This window comes from Podarcis tiliguerta (assembly GCF_965153285.1).
Source record: "Podarcis tiliguerta genome assembly, chromosome: 11".
NCBI classification, from domain to species: domain Eukaryota; kingdom Metazoa; phylum Chordata; class Lepidosauria; order Squamata; family Lacertidae; genus Podarcis; species Podarcis tiliguerta.
In genome coordinates, this window is record NC_139544.1 from 27,077,346 (window position 1) to 27,096,263 (window position 18,918).

The window sequence follows — 18,918 nt, forward strand, 5'->3', positions numbered from 1 at the left end:
CCTTCAAGTATACTGGGCTGATGCCATTTAGGGCTTTAAAGGTCAGCACCAACACTTTGGATTGTGCTCGGAAACATACTGGGAGCCAGTGAAGATCCTTTAGGACTGGAGAGCCAGTGTGGTGTAGTGGTTAAGAGTGGTGGACTCGTAATCTGGTGAACCAGGTTCACGTCCCCGCTCCTCCACATGCAGCTGCTGGGTGACCTTGAGCTAGTCACACTTCTCTGAAGTCTCTCAGCCTCACTCACCTCACAGAGTGCTTGTTGTGGAGGAGGAAGGGAAAGGAGAATGTTAGCCGCTTTGAGACTCCTTCAGGTAGTGATAAAGTGGGATATCAAATCCAAACTCTTCTTATATGGTCTTGGTGGCCACACCCAGTCACCAGTCTAGCTGCCGCATTCTGGATTAATTGTAGTTTCCGGGTCACCTTCAAATGCCAGTGTGGTGGTCCACATCACTCCTAGGGGTGGGAAAACATGTTTTTAAGAATTAAGAGCTCCATGCTTCATAAGCATTTAGAGGTAGTGGCTAATTGTGAGCTTCCAGATCCTGTTGCACTCCAACTCCCATCAGCCCCAGCCAGCATGGAAGTTGTAGTTCAGTAACATCTGAACATCTGAAAGGCCAAAGGTTGGTCACTCCTGTCTTAAGCCAATTATAATGAAACATTTTTTTTTCTTCCATCCTTTTATATATATATATTTTTGCAGTATCAGCATTTAAGGAACTTGCTGGATGTTGCACTTGAGACTCTAAATGTAGGTGATTCCATTTCAACTACATCCAGAAGTTTTATTAACATTGTAAATGGTTATAACTAGATTACATTTTGGGTGAATTAACTACCATTTTATTGCTATAAAGTGACACAAAAAAAATGTTCTTTTCAAAATTTGCCAGCATCTAAATAAAGGAAAAATGCTGCAATGTTTAAAAATTTGCCCAATTTTTTTTAAAAAATAAAAATAATAAAATAAAATAAAAAGCCTAAAAATACACAATATAGCTAAATGCATAACAGTAACGTTTACCATGTGGTGGAATGAAATAACCATGTGAAACATGATACAGAAACTCCAAGAGTTAGCATATACATCCGGATACATAAATGCATACAAAAGTGTATGGTTAGATGAAGCAACGTTGTTTTATATTTCAGAGTGCAATGAAAGATAATATCAGCACACACAGAGAAAAAGAGCATTCCCTTTAATGGGAGTCAAGCAAAAGATGTACGATCGTATAACAGAATCTCAGACTTCCTGCAGCACATATAGACAAAGGGGAAATTATTTAGGCTAGCCCCATAATTTTATGCAGCATTTAAAAAGCATACACAATTTAATCTTCTGCAAACTTGCTAAATATGTACTGGGCCAGGCTACACAGATTATCCAGAACTGGGGCACATTTCCCCATGTTATGATCATGAGGGAGGGCTGCACTTCTTTATTTTAGTTACAGACAGAAAGCATTATTTGCACACTACTGCCATTAACGGTCAGGTTAAAGGAGCTTTCCCAACGTTTAGGACTATGGTTGCCTCCAGAAAGTCAGAATTTTGTAGGGAGGACTCCGTCGTATACCGGAAATGTTGTTTTGTAGAATTAAGGCAGTTTAAAGTGTTTTGGCACAAGTACAGTGGTACCTCGGATTAAGAAATTAATTTGTTCTGGAGGTCCGTTCTTAACCTGAAACTGTTCTTAACCGGAGCTATATTGTGTATTTTAGCTCATGGGGCTTCCCGCTGCCGCCGCACCACTACCACGCAATTTCTGTTCTCATTCTGAAGCAAAGTTCTTAACCCGAGGTACTATTTCTGGGTTAGCGGAGTCTGTAACCTGAAGCGTCTGTAACCCGGGGTACCACTGTAGTCTGCTTAAAAAAGATGTTTTTGCTGTTAGGAAAGTGACAGTGAAATGCAATAAAAAGTGTGGTATAACGCATCAATTGATGGGAAGATGTAAGAACATAGGAAGAGCCTCACCATAAGAAAGCATGCAGTGCAAGTAGATAAATAGGTACTGCTGCAGCGGGAAGGTACACAGTGCTTCCGTGCGCTCTGGTTTCCGTCAAGGTGTTCTGGTGCGCCAGAAGTGGCTTAGTCCTGATGGCCACATGACCCAGAAAGCTGCCTGTGGACAAACGCTGGCTCCATTGGCCTGAAAGCGAGATGAGCGCTGCAACCCCATAGTCACCTTTGACTGGACTTAACTGTCCAGGGGTCCTTTACCTTTACCTTACCTGCATACTCTTACAGACCTCAGTCAGTAGAGCAGGAGACTCTTTATCTTATAGTCATGGGTTCAAGCCCCACATTAGGCAAATGATTCCTGCATTGCAAGGAGTTGGACTGGATAACTCCTGCGGTTCCTTCCAACTTTACAATTCTATGATTCGATGTCCCTCCCCTTTACTTGTATGACCTCTGCACAAACAAATCAGGATGCTCAATAAAGAGCAGGCACTGTACAACCTCTGTGAAAGCTATGTGCTGGCAAATGAGGGTGAATACTCAACAAACAGGTGGTCTGTAATGTACTTGAGACCCAACCAACATGGTCAATGGCCAGGGATGGGAGAATGTGTAGTCTTAAACATCTGGAAAGCAGGACATTGTGGACTTGGAGCAGGACTTGGTTTGAAAGCTCCACTGATGCTCCCTGGCCCAGCTACTGTATCTCAGACTTACTTGCTTTCATTCATTCAGCCTTTATTGGCATAATGACTTACCCTGTAAGGACAAAAAAGGGAGAAAAACCATATAAGCAGCCGTGAGCTCCTTGGGAAATGGGCAGGACATTTTTTAAAAAAAAATGTAATACTATGCCATTCCAGTTACTGATACGTTTTTGCTCTACGCCATTTTCTAAGTAGGACTTGTGGATCATTGGTAAGAAAGCTTTCGGTCTTAATTTCAATTAATACGATCGTGTCTTCTCTCAGAGCAATTGCAACAGGCATCGTATAAATCGGCTGCTTTACATATTCCAACGTGGCAAAATGATGAAGGGCTTGGCTTGCAACCCCATCATGTTCAATTCCTGTTCTGTACTTTGCCATGGCAGGAAGCCAAAAAGCTTGTGTCAGTGGTGTGGATCAAGTGTTAAAAGAGCTGGGGCAGAGATAACTCAGTTCAAGCTCCCCACCCCTCTTCTGCTTATGGGATTGACACAAACAAGAGTTGGTTTAAGGCTAAGTGTGGGATAATCTCATGTGTGCTGCCTTGGGCATCTGACAGGCAAGATTACAAGTGTCATAGAGAATTCTAGATCACAGCCAGCAGCTGCTTTAAAAATAAGAATTCTAGTTCAGTATGGCAGCTGTCGTTACTACGGACCATTTTCTTTGCGCCAAGGAGATCTGCAGAGGTGTGTGAGTGAGAACCTCTAGCTGCCTCATGGGGCAGACACACAAATGGCAGCCATTTCCATATCAAAGGGTTTACAGAGGCCTCAACTGGCAACCACAAGAAGAGCAATAAGCCCCTCTCTCCCATGAAAACTGAAATATTAGGGTGAGATGCTGGCTTCATTCAGTGCTCATTCTTGAGTGAAAAGGAAAGTGATTAAGAAGGTTCAGAATAAAAGTTGTTGCCACCAAACACTGTCAAGCTATGTTGGCGGAACACAGAAGAAAACACTGCTACTGAACAATTGTGTTTTTAGCTTATGAGTGCTGAAATTCAGATGTTAACGATTTGTAGCTGATCTCCTGGTCACATTCAATAACATTATGGATTGAAAAGAAGACCACTCTGCAGCACCACTTCCCCCTTGCTTTATGGATTGCATACTCATGTGCAAACTTCAGAAGGGAAACCCTGGAAGAATAATAGTGCAAGCTTGAGAAAGCCAAGTAGCTTAACTCTAGGGTGCCCTAATCAGATATTTGAGTCGTATTTGAAAACCACAAACATACAGGAAAGAGAATAATAGGTTTGGAGATGTAAGACAGCTGAACTCGGTTCCCTGTGCAGAAAGCAGATCTGTTTACATCTCTGATTTACTAGCATAACTGCAGCGTTAGCATTTCATGTTTTAAGTTTTCCAATCAGTCGTCCAGTTTTAAACACATCATCATCTGTTCCCCACGCTATGATGCAGAAGACAGACTGTTTTTTGGAAGGCTGAGTGGAAGTGAGGTTGGCTAACATCAACCCCAGGTGGGAGCACTTCAGAGAGAGAAATATAAGTGCAGGATCACTTTTATTTATTTATACTTTCCTCCTCAAAAGTATGCGGGTTTAAGTTCTACGCAGATAAATAAAGGAGTCAGTTATCACATCTTGGTAGGTGGACAGTCTATAAAATGTGGTTTTTCTTCCTTCATGGTTCACATGAAGACCACACAGGAGTTTTGACTCCTCTTCATTCCAATGTCTTCATGATTTGCAACGATATGCAAGAAAGTGTGAAGGGGGGGGGACCTTTTCCAAGAAAGCAAATAAAAATACCATCCTTTCTATTAAACTTTGCAAGTTTTGATTTCAAAGTGGAAGTCTACAGTGCGTCAGTTTTTTATATCAGCGGGGGGGGGGGGGGCTGTGGCTCTCCAGACATTGTTGAACTTAAAAGTTCTACCATCCACGATCACTGGCCATGCTAGCCAGAGATTGTGGAAATTGTGGAATCTGGCATCCAATGGCACCTGGAGGGTCACAGGATCTACTTGCTTAGAGCTTGATTCTACTGACTTAAAGCTCCCATGACACACAATGTGCCTGAGGAAAGGAAGTAGAGCAAAGCAGAAAATTGTCCTCCGGGTTTTCACCACCTGCAAAAGAGGCCCATTTTCGAGCCTCTTTAGATTTTTACATTTTGGGTGGGTGGGTGTGAGATTGACCTAATATCTTGTTGCAGATTGGCTGTGGGTACATGCGTTTTTATTTAAGCGTTTATTGTACGGCTTTCTAATGAACGTTTATGAAGTGTGCAACAGAAATATAAGACAACATATATAGTGAAAATGAAATACAGTGGTACCTCGGGTTAAGTATTTAATTCGTTCCGGAGGTCTGTATTTAACCTGAAACTGTTCTTAACCTGAAGCACCACTTTAGCTAATGGGGCCTCCTGCTGCTGCCTCGGCACCGGAGCATAATTTCTGTTCTCATCCTGAAGCAATATTCTTAACCTGAAGCACTATTTCTGGGTTAGCGGAGTCTGTAACCTGAAGCGTATGTAACCCGAGGTACCACTGTATCCTTTAACTATCTTTTTAAAAATCCTAATTACACACGTTTCTTATAAGCATACAATATAAAATATTTGGCGTAAGCTCTCTTTGAAATGTCAGGTTTCAATAGCCATCTAAAAGCAAAAATTCCATAAAGCTGGAAGCACAACCTTAAAGGGTGGGTTTCTACTTGATGTCAGGCATACAGATCAATTAACGATGCCTTATTTTAGAAATTAAATCATCAGGCAGGGGCATATGGGGCAAAGGGGATCCCCTCAGGTATTGATGGCAGAGGATCTTTCGTCTATTAAAAGGTGTGTTTTTCCCCAGCACATTGTAGCCTCAGGCCTACGCATCCTGATCTCAAAAAGCACCATGGGATGTTACTTCATGCTAACCTCTCCTGGGTTTTAATCAAACTACAAGAAGCTGGGGAGGGAAGTAGCTTTGGAGTACCTGAGATCAGTACGCTCAGATTTTGTTTGGAATGTCATTTTTATTTTTTAAATCTCTCAGTACTTTAAAGTAAAAAAATTTAGGGGTGGAGACTCACCCACAGTGGCCAGGTACATAGCAGATAACATCCCCGACTTCTACACATGAAGTAAAACCCAGTGAGGATGTCATGGGGTTTTCAGAAAATACAATCCCCAGGAAGACTGCAGTGTAAACAATGGGGATACAATTTGTAGATAAAATAGGGCACCTTTGAAAGAAAGCAAAGCAGACTAAAACTCCTGTACCCTGAAAGTTTCAGAAATGTTATCTTCCCCTTTGATAACTTTCAAATGCAAATTTCTCTATGCTTTAAAAAAAAATGTGTTTTCAACACAGCACTCAGTTGAAACAGTTCAACCTTTTGACTAGGGTGTATTGCTGAATACAGATAGCTGTGCAGCTGTCCTTAACAGATTCTACAACACCCAGAGCATAGAAAGGCTCAAGATGCCACTCTCCTTGTACCCTTGCCTTATGAGTCTAGAACATGCCACAGCTCCTGCACCTTGCCACCTGAACAACTGAAATATTTCAGCCCATTAAATATTGCAGAATGCAGAGCATGGGTGAATAACTTGTGGTACTCCAGACATCGCTTATATCCAACTTGTATCAGTCCTAGCCAAGTGATGGGTTTGGGAAGACAGAATTTGAGTCCAGTACCTGGGAGGGACACAGGTTAGACCTCCCTGATTTAGAATGTGTCGAACAATGTAGAAAGAAGTCCAAAGTCTCAGCTGAAATCCTGTTAAATACATCTGAGGAATCAAGATAAAGCTAGAAGAAAGTCACATACGTTTGTATTTAAAAGATTTTATTATCATTTCACCAAAAATAAAATAAAACGCAACAGTGTTTGCAATACACATGCCCTTCAATCAGTGCTCATTATATGCACACCATTTTTATTTGAAATATAAGAAAATAGGCTTTATTTCTCCTTTACAAATTAAGGAAAACCAAAAATTTGCATATAACGCTTATACATGTACATATGCACACCATTTTCAAAAATCCTTCTCCTCAAGGTAATATTGTACAACTTGGGTCTTTTACTCTTTTACTATGCAAGGTTCGAAAAAATTCCTGTTGCAGTTGATATTCCAGAAATACTTTGATGTTACCATTATTAAAGCCAACTTCTTGTTATCAGTATAACTACGGATCTGGTGCAAATTTACTCTCAAATCCATTCTCTCTTTTTCTGAAGACTTTGCAAATTAAAAGACTTCAGACTCCATCATTCATTCCAATTTTAAAAAGGTAACTATTTTAGATTTTTACAGTAATTTGCTACATGGTGCCATGACTAACTTAAAAAAGATGCCAGACCATTGCTTTTGATCAAAGAGATGTTGTCATGTGCAAAGATCTGAATTTCTACTTCAAAACAGCAGGTTTAAGTAACACAGCAATTCTGGGAGGTTTAAGTTATTGAAGGCTAAGACCTGAGAACTTAATATGGCAAAAAAATAAAATTCTTTTTTAAGGTGGCTAGAACTTTAAACATTTCATTAAACAAAGGATAAAACATTGTAAACATTTAGGAGCATCAGAGCAAAGCAGAGTTTACCCATGCGTTTAAAAAAAAGTGTGTGCATGGGGGCAAAGGGGGGGTTATTTTATGCATCTAAACAAAGCCTTTGAAACTGAAATTAAGGAACATGTATCTAAAAATTCACTGGCGTTTCAGTTCATGAAATGCATACAAAGCATACACTTAAATGAGGCAACCTTTTAAATTTCAGAGTGCAATGAAAGATAACATCTTCCAGAAGAGATTTAAGAAAGCCAATCTATCAGGAGGAGGAATGTTCTAATGGAGAACAGGTGAAAGATACACAGCAATATAAATACAAAATCAGCTCAAAGGTCAGCATCCTGCAGCATGGTGCTAGTAAGGAAAAATTAAGGCCACATTCCTTAAGAGTATTATCCTTACAATGCACGCCTGAATTCACATATGGTAAGATGTAATGGAGGAGGCAACTTTTTTTAAGCAACAGGATCCATTACAAACCTGCCATATCCATCCCTACATCCCCACGCCTCACTCACAGCTAGAAAGATACAGATTTTACAGTTAAAATGCAGGCATACGCAGCAGCTTTGTGAGATTACCTTCAGCCAAGCTGATTCTGCAAATATAAGCAGCTTGATGCTTCTGAGAGACAATGTACCACTGCTTTAGCTAGAGGAGATTTCAGATATCCTATATTCTGTGTATCTCTCTCCTTTCCTGAATTGTATCTAACAATAAAGACACACAGACGGGGTGTTTCAAGGCATTTAAAAACAACTTTACTGAAGATTTCTCTATGAACATTTGGTGTGTTTCAAGCTACTGTGAATTCTAAAGAACGCAGCACATCTTCCCCCTCCAAAGTTCTCCACCCGTTCAGAAGCTTTAAGTGTGAAAAGATATTCGTGCAGCATTTTCCAGAATTACCTGAAGTTTGCACAGGAGCTCAAAACACCAATGTTTTTTAGATATTACGTCAAAACTTGTTTATAAGCCCCACACGTTTCCCCTTTGTTTCTGAGGGTACAATTCTGCACGATAAAATCCTAATGTTTGAGCCTGGTGACATGTGGAAGCCGCAATCCAAAGGCAGTAGGAGAGATGGGACTTTTTTGTACCATTCGCCTCACCACACACAAAAAGCTGATAAATGGCTGTCACCAGTTGGTTCTAAGTAATTGAGTCTTAAGCTTTTCACACACAACCCCCATCCGGCTTTCATTAAACTCTTGGGGGGCAGAGGAGGACTGTGGTTGGCAGCCCTTTCGCAACGTTGCATGCTCTGCTAACCTCAACCCCCAAAATCTGAAAGAGGAACCTAGGTGAATACAGCTGTATGTTTATAAGACATCACACTAAATGGGTGAACATCACTAGAACAATGGGCATCTGGTTTTCATTTAAAGAAGATGTACAGAAGACAACTCTCCATTTGTGAACATTAGGTGTGTGGTACATACATGGTAGATACATGTTTCTATGTGTGTATTTATCTTTAAATAGCTGGATAACGTTTACCCAAGGGGGGTGCAATAAGTCTATGTAACATTGAAGTTGTGCTTAAATTGTGTGAAGACAAAACAGCTGGAGGTGCGACCTATAAATTGGCTAAGCCAGACAATTTGGATGGAAGCCTATTTCGTTACAATCTGCCAAATCCAGGGCTTGGATGCATACATAGCAAAAAAAGCATACTTCTATGTTTCCAGTCATGTGCTCAACACATTTCCTAACACTGAAGAGAACAGGCAATTCACCGCATGGTGTAAAAGCTCTGTGGCTGCACAATGGAGCACCACAGAAATGTGAATTATGTTCCTTGACTCCCAGTCTCAAAAGAACCAGAAAGTACTTCTGAATGCAGTTTTCCTATCACCGAGTATGCATATAGTTACACATTTCTATAGCCGTACAATATTGTGAATGGAGGGTTTTTAAATAAAGAATCCTTTTATATATCATTAACATATTCCTTGTGCAATCATTACAATATACTCTAAGGCACATGAATCATTACTATTTGATTTAAAAGCACAACCAAGATCGATACCATTCTTTTCATACAAGATCCTCAAAGAAAAGCTTAAAATTAAATTCAGTATTTGATTAACAAGTGGGGGCACACACACAGTTTTCAAATTTCTAAACTATATTTCTACACCAAGGTGATTGCTTTTAGAAAAACAATCTTAAAAAAATGAATCTCGAACACAATTTGAAGTCAATTACTTTAACGGAACAGAAAATTTACCATAAAGAAGGAATACACCCAAACTAGACATTAGCCCTAGATTTCTCTTAAACACAGTAGAAAACTCTTTAACTCCACATATAATTCAGCTAGTGAAAATATATACTCTATTACTACAGTGCATTTTTCTCCTGAAAGAGACATCACAAAACAGATTAGGTTAAAACAAGATACAATACCTGTGAGCTGCCACTTACAGCTTGAATTTACAAAAAAATAAAATAAAATGGGGGGAGGATTCTAATCCCTCCAGTTTGCAGTGAAGTAATTGTGGTACCCAGCAGTTGGCATTAAACCTTGATCTCACTAGTATTTTTTGGAAGATTGATGAGTTTTTATAGCTTCTCCTATAGACTGGATCCTAGGTCCAGACAAGTTTGATTAATATTGTTTAAATAGAAAATGTCACACATTCCAAAACCCATGATTTTAAAAATAAATAATTGAAAAATACTCTTAATCCAACAGCGCTTTAATTTAAACAATACAGTCTTAATTCTAGAAGGCAGGTGCACTATATTTTCAAGTACATTTCACATTTCCAGTAGCAAGCGCATCTATATATAAATAGAGGACAGCCTCAAGTGACTCCCTGCCCTTAAACAAAAAGGGAAGCAACAGAATCTTGACCATCAGTACTATTATATGGGGGGGAAATGAAAGGGGTGAAGTCGCAGGAGTGGACTACAGGCCAGAAAGAGGCAAAAAAGCAAAGCCATTCAAGCACTAACCAACAACCATAGTTCATGACAATAATTATTTCCTCCCAATCAAAGAATGAGTGCATGGTAATGTTTTCCACTGAAAGATGAGAAGCTCTGAAGCCATTTCAGAAAGTGAAGCAGAAATTGATGAATTTCTACTTCAGCTTATTAGAGACCCAGAAGTCTCTTTATTACCTTAATGTATACAATTATTTTTCTCCTCTTGTTGCAAATTTCAACCTATCTGAAAAAGCCACCATTTCACTGCATTTATTGTGAAATCAACGCAGAGGGGATATGCACAGAAAGCTCTGCGAAATAAAAATATGGCATGGTAAGTTCTGAATGCTTCTCTTGAACAAATTATCATGACTTTCTTCATAGTAGCCCAAAGCTGCTTCAAAAACTGAGACCGCACAACCTTTGGCCATTTCCCTGGTTTGGCTCATTTGTTTCGAAGTTATATTATCAGCTGTTTCTAAATCATGGGACAACTTATGAGGAAATGAAGTGAGCTTTACTGTATTGGGCTAATATAACATAGAAAAGTGGAGTGCTATAGCACTTAAATATTGGAGATTAACAAGGTTCCACAGCATGTATTAATGAGGATCATCTGGGAGAAGTAAATTAAGTCAAATCAGTATTTAAAAAACATCAAATCAACCAGAACAATCAGAACACTCTGTTCTATAGTGTCAGCCAAACAACAATGGAAACTAGTTTTTTTATAAGTACCCTAATGAGATAGGAGTCAAAATCTTTGGGGTTTTACTCTGATCAATTGCACAATGAAAACTCCCCTCAAAAAGCTATTTGCAAAAAAAGCTGTTCACTACGTGGCACTGGTAGCACCCAGCCATGTTGCAGACAAAAAAATAAGAGATTTCTACCAATAATTATATTATTTCTGATATTTGCATAATGTCTAGAAATTACTTTGATGAAACAAAACTCAGAGCTTCCCAAAATTCAACATTTTCACTCTAGTTGTTCACTTCCATATTGTGTGTCTTAGCAGCGGCTTATAATCGTTTTTTTAAAAAACGTGCTTCAGAGCAGGTACAGTATTTACCATTCAAGAAGCTACAGACTTTGAGGAAGTCTGATTAGCCAGCACCCTGCAAAGAGAGAAAACAGATCACAGGAGAGTTCTCGTTTAGCTGCTCTTTTTTTTGTTGCTGTTGTTCAACTTTCATTCAATATGTAGAAAGTAGAACTGGATTTTCCTATGATGGAAGGGAGGCTCCATGACAAGTTACTGTCTTTGTTTTGCGTGAATGTTTGGTCAATGAACATTCCCTTAGATTAGCATCTCTCTGTCTCGTCTACAAGCACTGCAAAGAGTGCCAACTTAAGAGATGTACCCTGAGCTAACTCTAACCCTCGCAGCGCAAAGCAAGTTGCACTGTCCCTTTTCGCACACGCCTCTTTTTGCACAAAAGAGCAAGAACTGCCACATTCTAAGTGGCTAACGCGGACTCTGGTAGATGCGATCACTATAGTAATTTTTCCAGCGTCTCCAAGTTCTTCTCCATCCACTGGATATTCAGCTGAATCCTCTCAATGGCCTCTCGAACAAAGCGTAGCTGAGCAGTCTCCTCCGACTTGGATTCGAAGAATGTCTTAACCTGCAGAAGCAACGCACGTAACAGGAATATGTAAGGACAATAAAAAAACCTAACTTTACCCTTGTGCTTCCAAGTGGCACAACAGGGGGGTTGGTGGTGAGGAGGACTTGGACAATCTGCCTCTTCTAGTTTAGTCCTAGTTACACCAATGCATACCAAGTAAATATTAAAAATCCAAACTATTTACTGAAATCCCCTTTTTTTTGTAAACATTTGGAATAACTTCCTGATGGACTGAGGAAGAGGCTGTCTCAGAAGGTGGTAGACTCTATTATATTTGATGCTTTTGAGCAGCTGGGATAGCCATCCATCAGGGATGGAGGAACAGGTTTCCTCCATTAGCAGGAGGTTGGATTAGATGACTTTTGAGGTCCCTTCCAATCTTACGAGTCTTTTTTTATTTTTATTTTTTAAAAAGCTTAATTAACTCCTTATTTTACTTGTGTGATTAAAGGCAGTTAACTCACCAGCAGTGGTTTCTCGAACTTTAAATGCCATCTTCCACATTGCTGTGTACCAAGAATACACAGCTACTAAAAGCCAGCAGTAACAGAGCAAAATACAATGTTCCAACTTCTATTTTATATATTTCCCCCCCTAACACTCTTCGGAATACTTTATTCAAACAAACCTCAAGCAGATGTTCTTGTGTTGAGAACTGACAAGTTGTCGCAATCACAATACTTTGCATGGTGTATGATCCACGGTGAAACCTGAAGTTTAGGAGAATGAATCAAACGTTTATTCAAAGCATATTTAACTCAATTCATGCCTTACCTATTTTGGAAGCTCATGGTGAATTACAGTATTTAACGTTCTTAAAAGTGATCAGCATTTAAAGAAATCTGTTACGCCTGGTCGCTAAACTACTAGACATACTAAGTAAGTAATGGTGTGCACTGACTATGCTAGACACCGTTTGGACCTTGATTCAATGCTCCAGAAAACAGTCTGATTTGGCCCAAAGCACTTTGAAGGCTCTCTGATTAATCTAGGGATCCAAATCTGATACCTAATTTGAAAAAAAAAAACACACACCCTCTGCATTGTCTTCTCCCATTTGAGGGCTTTTTTTAAAGGCTATAACTTTTTCCCTTTTGAAAGAATTAGATTAAATTGGTAGTCACAGTAGCCCCTCCTAAGTATATGAAGCCTACCTAATTATGGACTTACAGGACACCTTTGATGTTTTATCTATGCATTTATTTATTTTTTTACAAAATGAATGGTCTACAACTTTCTTTTTTGGCAGAATGGGGTGAAATCTGCAGGCATGGCAGTTCTTTTGAAGGTACAAGTCCTATCACTTTGCCAAAGGATAGCTGCAATGGTTTTCATGAAAGGCAGCCTTGCACAGGCTTTTAAACATCCAAATCAACCCGAATTGCCTTTGAGGTCCGTGCACCAATTGGGGTGGCTCAGGCAGAATCCTGCTCAGGTGAACCCCAAAACTAAAAATGGTTCAGTATTCAACTAAAATAAGGCTCTGGTCAGATAAGTTCAGTATTTTTCACAATTCCAGAGGACAATGAACAAAGCCAGAGAGCATACAACTATTTTTATAGATCAAAAGATAACAGGTTAATTATACCGGGGACACCGAAGGAAATAAACTGGCACAAAGAATGATAAATAGCTACAATTCCGCAACATGAGTGCCTGCACTTTTCAGCATTTCCTCTCCTTCTGATCTACCCTCAGCCATATGTCCATGTGCCTGAAACTTTATGAGTATGATGAAATGGGACTGTAGTTCAGGAATGCTTATGCCACAATAAATTTGTTGAGTTTTTGAGGTGCTTTAAGGTGTTTCAAAAGAAGTAAAAGACTCAAGTAGCAGTGAAATGTGCTTTTGGTGAGTTACCGTGATTTGCATGCAGCTTCAGCAACCCAGCAAGTCTCCACGTAGCACATGCTGTAGTGCTGAAATCTTTTATTCATTAGGTGTTTATTCTAAACAGCAACGACAAGGGCACCCAAGGCACTAGGGCAAGACCTGAGCAGCATGCTTATTTAGTGCCAGTAAAAATCCTGTTTTATATGTACACGTCTCTCTCTGTGTGTGTGTGTAGCAGAAGGAAGGATAAAGACAGAATTTTATTACAAGAACTGAAGGAAAGCCTTACTTCCTTATAAGCTGATCCCAGTTCTCCTTAACGAAATCCCATGCTAGTAAGTGTCCAGGCAAATTCTGACTGGCTGTTGTTATAACAGTTGGAAGATCCTGTGATCTGATGATGCTTCCTTCCAGGCTTGTTTGCATTAACCTATGAAGCAAAACAGAGTCAAGATTATAGGCACATGTGCATTCTTTTTAGAGATCTAGGCAATTTATAACAGATACTGTAAGGGGGCAGGGCCAATGAGGGCCATCTCACAACTAAAAATGTCTACGTTTGTACAGCGGTACCCCGCAAGACGAATGCCTCGCAAGACGGAAAACCCGCTAGACGAAAGGGTTTTCCGTTTTTCAATGCACTTCGCAGGACGAATTTCCCTATGGGCTTGCTTCCCAAGACGAAAATGTCTTGTGAGTCTTGAGATTTTTTTTCGCTCCCCACCCCTTTTCTAAGCCGCTAAACCGCTAATAGCCTTTTAGCAGCTAGTCCGCTAATCCCTTAAGCCTTTAATAGCCGCTAAACCGCTAATAGCGCTAAGCCGCTAATAGGGTTGCTTCGCAAGACGAAAAAACCGCTAGACGAAGAGACTCGCGGAACGAATTAATTTCGTCTTGCGAGGCACCACTGTATATGTAAATACTACCTGTCTATTCATTCAGCAAATAAATCTGAACCACCCTTTAGCTGGGATGTCATATAAAATGTGTGGTTTTTTATCAGGCTGCCTACTGCTGGAACTGGTGGAAACTTTTCTATGCTCATTGGACAAAAAGTGAAATACAGAAACTTCGAATAAAAGCACCTCAGTAACCTTGCAACTAGAAATTAGAAGCATATGTTTTTCGAACTGCAAACTGACAAACTTTTTGGAAGGGTCGTGAGTTAGAGTCTCATGTTGGATAAAACGTTCCTGCATCGCAGGGGGTTGGACTAGATGACCCTGGTGGTCCCTTCCAACCAGTGGCGTAGCGTGGGTTGTCAGCACCCGGGGCAAGGCAAGTAATTTGCGCCCCCTAACCCGTGGATTTGCGCCCCCTAACCCTAACCCCCAGATGTTGCGCCCGGTGCGGCCGGCCCCCCTGCACCCCCCACGCTATGCCACTGCTTCCAACTCTACAATTCTATGAGTCCATTAAACGCTTTATTCTAGAAATTTGTTCCTACAAGTATACCTAAATATTTCAAGGAAGTACAGCACAAGAAAAGGTAACTTGTAGCCTCAAGTTTTGAAGCAATGTATAACACATGTCCATAAAGCAAGGAGAGAAAGCTCACACACCCCACATACAGCTGCTGCCAAGTCAAAACTTGCCCTGACATTAAAGTCAATAAGTGAAATCTCTCTTGTCAGTGCAAAAGGTCAAAGAAGGGAAGGTGTGTTAAATGCTGCACATATTTTTTTAGACTTCCTGTTACAGTGACATATAGAAATTGCTCTTAGGATTTTCTTTATGATTATATGTGTAATATATGCTGCTTCATACCATATCAGTTTTTTAACATCATCTGCACTGGCCAATGCTTCAAGGATTTTGAGCTTTTCTGGTTCAGACACCAAATATGCATACATGCTTAAAAGATAGTTCCAGCCACTTTCAGTTTTTGCTCCAGCTGTGAATATGATCTTCATGACATCTGTTGGCAGGCTACAGAGAGAAAGTGCAAACCTTTATAAGAACAGCCTAAAAAGAGTAAGTCACATCAAAGCATTAGCTAGCGTGATATGAACCATGGCTTATCTCAGTAAGTCCTTAACCAAGAGGCTAATTTGAAGTCAGCCGATGAGTGGGAGGACAGGGATCCTACACTGGCTATATGCCCTGTTCCAAGCACAGAATAGGATATAGCAGCCAAGACAGGAGGATTTCGCCACTGCTTATCAGGGATGAAAACCTTTTAGTCAGTATGTGTGTGTTTGTGTGGCAGAAGTGGTGGGAGATTCCCCATCACCACCCACTCGCTTAAAGGAAAAGCAGAGCTGCTATAAAGAGCACTGCTATAAAGAGGACCAGCTCTCTGCAAAGCAGCCATTCTTCACCACTTCTCCTCTAACCATTGCTGCGAGCAGATGGGCAGTAGTCTCTCCCACATTTCAATGACGAAGAGGAGATGGCTGCTGCAAACAGCGCTTTTCCAAAGGGCTTTAAGACAGCTCCCTTGCTCCTGGCCTGAGCCTCCAGGAGCTCAAATGGGAGCGTGGAGGCTGCCCTAAAGCCTTTGCAAGTCTGTGTGATCCGCCCCTTTAATCCTCCAAAAAGCAGGGTTTAAAGAGGAAGTGTGGGGAGATACGCAAAGTCTTTTGCACGTCTCCACGTGGTTCCCTGGGAGTTTTAAATGTGCAAGTGATCCAAGAATGGCTGGGGAAACTCAGCCAGATGGGTGGGGTATAAATAATAAAATTATTAGTAGTAGTAAAGGTAAAGGGACCTCTGATCATTAGGTCCAGTCATGGCTGACTCTGGGGTTGCGGCACTCATCTCGCTTTATTGGCCAAGGGAGCTGGCGTACAGCTTCCGGGTCATGTGGCCAGCATGACTAAGCTGCTTCTGGTGAACCAGAGCAGCGCACAGAAATGCTGTTTACCTTCCCTCTGGAGCGGTACCTATTTATCTACTTGCACTTTGATGTGCTTTCATACTGCTAGGTTGTAAGGAGCAGGCACCGAGCAACGGGAGCTCACCCCGTCACGGGGATTCGAACCGCCGACCTTCTGATCGGCAAGTCCTAGGCTCTGTGGTTTAACCCACAGCGCCACCCGTGTCCCTATTATTATTATTATTATTATCCAAATGACATGTGATTGACAGGTGGGAGGTCCCACTTACCTGTCAAATTTGGCCTGTGTGGCTGATCCTGATAAGGATCTGGCGCATGGAGCCACAAAGCTTCTCCACCCGCTGCAAAGAAGCCTATGAAACATCAGGAGTGAGGCAGGTAGAGACATCCATGGGGAGTTGGACTGCATAGCTGATCCCTCCAGAAGCAGGCCTGAATTCGTTGCCCATCAGTGTTGGCTTCAAGCTTGATCAGCGGGACTTTGAAAGCACCACGGAGGGCTCTTTGCAAGCCCTGTGTGGTGCTTTCAAGTCCCAACGATCATCACCTGATGCCACTGTGATGTCAGGTGGGTGACATGAAGGCTGCTCCAGCCAATTTTCATATGTTGTCTGTGAGAAGATGAAGAGATGAGAATCTGGCCCACAAGCCAGATCAGGTTCTCTTCACCTGATATAAAGCTGGAGAATGCTTAATCATGAGTAGCTCACCTGAGGGAGCAAAACCACAGCTCTAAGAGATGCTGATCCATATTTCTATTTAAACCCATCAGGCTGCAAGATGCTTGACTGCATTGAGACTATGTAATAGAAAACTATTTCTGAATGCCATAGTACACAAGAGGCAGCTTGAACCAAAGAGCAAGTCTGTGTTTTACCTTTTTGTGCCATTGGAGTCTTTCCATTCATTAAATAGCTTGGTAGCATCCGTGCTGCAGTCTTCCAAATTATGGGTGCAGGCAAAGGTCAGCAGACTTGACTTCAGCTCTTGTTCTGAAAGGGTTCCATCGCTTGTCCATTTCTGTTGATTAATCTTGTCTTTAAATAGTTGTAACATCTTATGCTGGAGAATAAAGAGGAAAAGTTTTCACTATGCAAACTCTGTCACAACAAGCCTGTGCTAGGTTGGAGACTATAAACTGCAAACATCCCCCAAATCACACAGCTCCTTTCAACACTCCTGTATCTAATGCTCCATTCTGGCAGGTCTGCCATTCAGTTCTCAAGAGAATTTCCTCACTGTCTTACATGTGCTCAATTCTCAACTGGCACCAAAATGAGCCCAATGAGTCTTTGAATGACCTGCAGCTCAATAGGCTAGTTCAAATCTATATGAATTATATTAAAAGGCACATAAAACCAGTCACACCATCTTTAACTCACTTTCATAGACTTCTGTTTTTTTTTTACCTAACCCCACTTTCAATAAAATCTTTTTTATTTGTCTGGTTTCCAGAGTTCATGAGCTGAAACAGTTTGACAGTTCTGCTAGGCACACATTCCACATTATCACTGAATAATAATAATAATCAGCAGATTCATGTGGAACCAAATTATTTGATTGTTAAGGTGTATGCTTTCTGCATGGTCAAAATGTTACAAAAATGCATGCTGTGGCACCTTAAAGACTAAATGGTTTGTTTGGGATGGACACGAATAGATGCTCTCCTCTTTTGGTATATGACTACAGAGCAAAAAGCAACTGGTTACAAATTTAAGAGGACCATAATAATAATAATAATAATAATAATAATTTATTACTTATATTCCACCCACCGGGTCTCCCCAGCCACTCTAAAGGAATGCCAAAAAACCAGCTGCTCTTCTATTTTATCTAAAGTATCCATCTCTTTGCAGTTGGGGTTCACAAGTTACAAATGGCATTTACATCTGAGAATTTACTACTGAGGCATTTACTACTGAGAAAATACAACATGCTTTTAAATGGAAAGCTCATAAGCAACCCATCCAACATTCTAACACTAACCACAACAAAACAGTATGATTTAGAAATTGTCCTTCCATGTAGTACAAACTATTTTGCCCTACTATGAACTTCATATCTAGCTTCCACCACCTGCCTGCTTTCAGTAACTTACCAATATTCTTGCTGAAAGGGTCTGCATTCCTCTTTTTTCAACTAGGTTGAAGATACGGTTCATTTGGTCCAATGCTTGTATGATTGGAGAAGTGCTGTTTTCTTTCACTAGGTAGTCAATCAGGTCAAAGGCTTTGGCCAAAGACACCTTTCCTAGTCTAAAGGGGGCATCAAAAACAACAGGAAGATACTGTCAAGCATTCTGATAAGCCTAAACAAATGTAAAAGAACTTGTTTGTGGTACAGTATATAAATTCTTCAAATATAAAATTGTTTGCTTTATTCCTTCATATGATTAGATTTATTTATTTATTCATTCTGGAGGCAAAACCTCCATAACAGAAGATAAGTTTGATTC

The 18,918-nt window shown here is 40.6% G+C and overlaps 1 protein-coding gene across 3 annotated transcripts in view; it reads right to left on the reverse strand.

Moving 5' to 3' along the window:
* Positions 1–6,476: 6,476 nt before the first annotated feature.
* The window catches only part of LOC310659842 (leucyl-cystinyl aminopeptidase-like), a 44,957-nt gene continuing 32,515 nt past the window's right edge, over positions 6,477–18,918 (reverse strand). For all 3 annotated transcript variants that reach the window (XM_083403786.1, XM_083403788.1, XM_083403787.1), the window contains exons 13-18: positions 18,562–18,718; positions 17,341–17,525; positions 15,392–15,553; positions 13,914–14,054; positions 12,419–12,500; positions 6,477–11,787 (exon numbers count right to left, since the gene is read on the reverse strand). In XM_083403786.1, the coding sequence (XP_083259912.1) occupies positions 11,656–11,787; positions 12,419–12,500; positions 13,914–14,054; positions 15,392–15,553; positions 17,341–17,525; positions 18,562–18,718 (859 nt within the window). In that variant the 3' untranslated portion in view covers positions 6,477–11,655. The remainder of the gene's footprint in view (positions 11,788–12,418; positions 12,501–13,913; positions 14,055–15,391; positions 15,554–17,340; positions 17,526–18,561; positions 18,719–18,918) is intronic.